Source organism: Chaetura pelagica, unplaced genomic scaffold (assembly GCF_000747805.2).
Source record: "Chaetura pelagica isolate M959 unplaced genomic scaffold, ChaPel_1.0 scaffold219, whole genome shotgun sequence".
Classification (NCBI taxonomy): Eukaryota; Metazoa; Chordata; class Aves; order Apodiformes; family Apodidae; genus Chaetura; species Chaetura pelagica.
In genome coordinates this window covers 936,724-941,093 of record NW_009954552.1, presented here as the reverse complement: position 1 = coordinate 941,093, position 4,370 = coordinate 936,724, and the positions used below count along the sequence as shown (strand labels likewise).

The window sequence follows — 4,370 nt, the reverse complement described above, 5'->3', positions numbered from 1 at the left end:
CTGAAATTTTTTTCAATTATTTTATGCTTAGTTTGATGTTTGTTTCCTGGATGTGTAATTGGCTTAGTTAAATATTAAGGCAGAGATTTTCTTTGTTAGAGCATTTTTGTAAACCTAAAAGCATTAGTTAAGTACTTCCAATCTGTAACTAAACTTTTTTGCAGCTTGCTCAACTGTTTACTTAGGTATAGAATATTAAGTTTAATTTGAAAATGCAGTAGTCTTATTGCTATCTAAAAGTACCTTTCAAATATCTAATGAAATCAAATTTAATTTTCAGGTTCTTGGTGAGATTCAGGAGATTGTGAAGACAGGCTTGTGGGTAGGCGACTGCTTTATTTACACCAGTTCTGTGAACAGGCTCAACTACTATGTTGGAGGAGAAATTGTCACGATTGCCCATTTAGACAGGTAAGTCGCTGCATCAGATTGTCAACAAGTGTTAAAGGTTCTTTCAGTGAAGTTGGGGCAAGGTCAACCATGTCACCTGCTTGCCATACTTTACTTTTTCTTGCATATCATGTTAATGTATGTTCTGAGGCAGTAACATAATCTTGGAGGGAATAAAATGTTACTTAGAAGTACATGTATAGTAAAATAATTTTTCATGTGAATATTCTTGCAGCAGTTAAAAGTGATGGACTTATTTTATAGGCTATTTGGTAGTGGATCTATTCAAGATAAATATTCTTTGTTTTGTTTCAGGACAATGTATCTTTTGGGATATATCCCTAAGGACAACCGACTTTATTTGGGAGATAAAGAGCTAAACATTGTGAGCTACTCTTTGCTGGTCTCAGTGCTTGAGTATCAAACTGCTGTGATGAGAAGAGATTTCGGTATGGCTGATAAAGTTCTTCCCACGATTCCAAAAGAACAGAGAACCAGAGTTGCACATTTTCTTGAAAAACAGGCAAGGAAACTACTTTTTAATAGTGAAAACTCATATTGGTTTATTCACATTTCTAACTGAATTGCTAAGCAAAACCAGATTGTTTTATCGGTGAGCATAAACTCTTTGTTAATCATCCATATCTATTTGAGAAAACTGTAACCTTCTGTTCAAAGCAGCTTTTATTAGAACATGTAGGATGCTGTTTGACCTGACAGATCACAGTCTTACTTTCAGATTTTTATTTCAGGGCTTCAAACAACAAGCTCTTGCAGTATCTACAGATCCAGAGCATCGCTTTGAACTTGCTCTTCAACTTGGAGAATTAAAAATAGCCTATCAGCTTGCAGTGGAAGCAGAGGTAAACATAGAAGTTTTGGTGACTGATGAATGTTCTGAGTATTAGCATGAGTCTACAAGGCCCTTTAAGAAAAGACAGTGGTATGTGGGGACACAGCTCAGTCCCTGAGCACTTCATAAGTGCTTCCAGCTTCTTTGGTGAAGCTCTTCTGCCTGTAACTGAAAGGCTTCTAAGGTGTGGGATGGGAACAGAAAAACATTGTCTGCTCAGGAAAGCTACAGGAACTCCTGGACAATACAGAGCTCAAACCAAGATCAAAGCCTTAATCTCCAGTATTGATCAGTGGGAGGAGTAATGGCAGGACTGAAGCCTCTGGGCCTCTGTTCCAGCCTTGGCAAACTTAGGCTGATGCACTAGGAAGACTGACAGTGATTTTCCCCATAGCCATTATTCAGAGAACTAATCTCATTGTTCTTGTAAAATAATGAAGTTAGGTACAGACACAGATGTCTTTCTTAATTCTGAATGTTAACTTGTGAGCTTTCTTGAAGAGTTTGTTACTGTGCAAGTTATTTCTATCTTCTTCCTCCGTGTTTAATATAAAGCTGTTTTATGTAATGGTATAGTTGTGTAATGATCTGCATGCAACACTCACTGTGTCATGCTGTCGAGCTGCAGTAATCATAACATCTCAAAGGGAAGACAGGTTAATGGTGGGATACAGTACATCCCCAAGTCAACTTACATTTTCATATTGAACACTATGAAAAATCTTTAAATGCTGTTCAAAAATGTGACGGTTATTTTTTGGTGGGTTTTTTTTTTCTTTCCCTCCCTCTCCCTTTTTTGTACCATTAGTCGGAACAGAAATGGAAGCAACTTGCTGAGCTTGCCATTAGTAAATGCCAGTTTGGCTTAGCCCAGGAGTGTCTCCACCATGCACAAGACTACGGAGGACTTCTGCTCCTGGCTACAGCTTCAGGAAATGCTAACATGGTGAATAAGTTAGCTGAAGGAGCAGAAAAAGATGGCAAGAACAATGTTGCATTTATGAGCTACTTCCTGCAGGGAAAGTAAGTAGCAAACATGAGATTCTGATTGTTCTGCAAAATGCAAGGAGAACCTCAGGTTCTTTAGATGGCTAACTACAGCTAACTTAAAACTTCCTGGAGAAAGATTGTGGCATGTGCCTTTTCAGGAAAGCTTATTCTATTTTAAAATGGCTGCTACTTGCAAAATCTCAAATCAAAGCACTGTAATGTAATAGCATAAACAGCTCATCTAATAGGAAAAAAAAAATTGTCTTTATTAAACTTTCTGGTAAAAATCCTGTTTTTTAGGCTGGATTCATGTTTAGAACTCCTGATTAAAACTGGACGTCTCCCCGAAGCTGCTTTTCTTGCACGGACATATTTGCCAAGCCAAGTTTCAAGGTAATTTCAAAGCGTCTGCAGAGCATGGATAGTGTTGTCAAAATTAGTTGTATGTAACCAATGTGATTTGTATCTCCAGGGTTGTTAAATTGTGGCGGGAGAGTCTCTCTAAAGTAAATCAAAAAGCTGCCGAGTCCCTTGCTGATCCTACAGAATATGAAAATCTTTTCCCTGGATTAAAGGAAGCTTTTGTTGCTGAAGAGTATGTTAAACAAAGTCTTGCAGACTTGCGACCAGCCCGGGAATACCCCCTTGTCACTGTAAGTAAGAAATAGGAGCTCTTAGTGTTTGTCTAGATTGTTTGCTTCAGTGTAAATTCAGCTTTAAACAAGTCAGTGCAACCACTTAAACTTTGCATTAATGTTCTTTTGGTGTTTTTTCTACTTCTAGCCAAATGAAGAAAGAAACTTACTTGAAGAAGCAAAAGGCTTTGAGCCTTCTGGAGTAACAGCACCTCAGGTCAGTGTTACTACTGAATTGTGGACTCTAAGAGGCAATTGTGTTATTGTATGGGAACACCTACCCTGCAGAATATTTCACTGACAATGGACAAATTTTTGCTCTTACTGGCTTGACTGTAAGCACTGCAGCTGAGTTCCATGTTTTTTTGCCTCACCTTAGTCTATTTCTGTAACTTCTCATGACTTGTGGGCTTTGAAGGGTTTTTGTGTGTGTGTGTGTGTGGTTACTTGCAGTGAGTCATCTTTTGTTAGTGTGAGCAATCATAGACTCTTACTATTCAAGTCATCCTGCAGAAAAACGATTTCAGTTGCACATACAAACACTGCCTTATCTGTTGCTCTTTGTTTAAAAGCTCAGTAGTTGGCACCTGGCAACTCTTGCATCTTACAGCAATAAAAAAATTATTTCTATTGTAGTAAGCATAGTTATGGAATAGGACTGTTCTGTAACTAAGAATCCTGCTCAATTACTTGAAAATAGGTTCCAATCAATATCTGAAGTAAGTAAAATAGGTGTGGGATTTTTAACCACCTCCATTGTTTAAGTACTATGCAGTAACCACATTATTTAAAGATAAGGTATAAGCATATGTATTGAAATTAGCACTTAAAATGCTTTTCAGAGCTTAAAAAGATGGCATCTTCTAATTCTTGCTCATGTGAAATACACTTTACATTTGAACATGAAAACAGAATGTGAGAGTTTCTTAAGACAATCATGTTGGTACAGCTCTTTGAGCTTATACACTTGTAAAAGAACTGCAGTGGAAACTGAAACAAAGTCACAACTCTCCCTTCTGTCATGTTTCTCCTCCTAGGAGATGCTTTACAAAACTGGATTGACAGTTCAGAGGAGCTGGCTTACTTTCAAGTAGCTTTAGTTACTGTTTGCTTCTTGTGTATCAAAACAAGAATCATTAAAGCTAAAGCAAACTTGTGTGCACAGTTGTTAAAGAAGACAGAAATAGTATTGCAAAAGTTAACTGAAATTTGAAGTGGCTTACACTGGAGGTTGAAAACAAGATGACTGTGACTGCATAGAAGTTCTTCAACAGTTGTCTCTTACAGCTGATGCTGCATATGGAAAGTTTTGTAGGAGATAATTATAAATCTGAATAAAGTTAATTGACTAGTACCTTTCCTTCAGTAGTGGGGAGAGGACAGGTTTTAAACCATTGCAGGGTATGGAACATGAAGCCCAGCAACAGCACCAAGATATCACCTTTAAATGTGCTGTGGCAGCCTCAAGCACCCCATGTCTATTTCCTTCTGAGGACCTTGAA

General features: G+C 37.7%; 1 protein-coding gene across 1 annotated transcript in view; it reads left to right on the top strand.

Annotated features, from left to right (window-relative positions):
* Positions 1-4,370, top strand: part of COPB2 (coatomer protein complex, subunit beta 2 (beta prime)) — a 15,650-nt gene that overhangs the window by 10,388 nt on the left and 892 nt on the right. Inside the window, exons 14-20 of the mRNA XM_010005101.1 lie at positions 281-411; positions 706-913; positions 1,143-1,253; positions 2,052-2,266; positions 2,534-2,626; positions 2,706-2,886; positions 3,017-3,091. Coding sequence (XP_010003403.1) covers positions 281-411; positions 706-913; positions 1,143-1,253; positions 2,052-2,266; positions 2,534-2,626; positions 2,706-2,886; positions 3,017-3,091 — 1,014 coding nt within the window. The remainder of the gene's footprint in view (positions 1-280; positions 412-705; positions 914-1,142; positions 1,254-2,051; positions 2,267-2,533; positions 2,627-2,705; positions 2,887-3,016; positions 3,092-4,370) is intronic.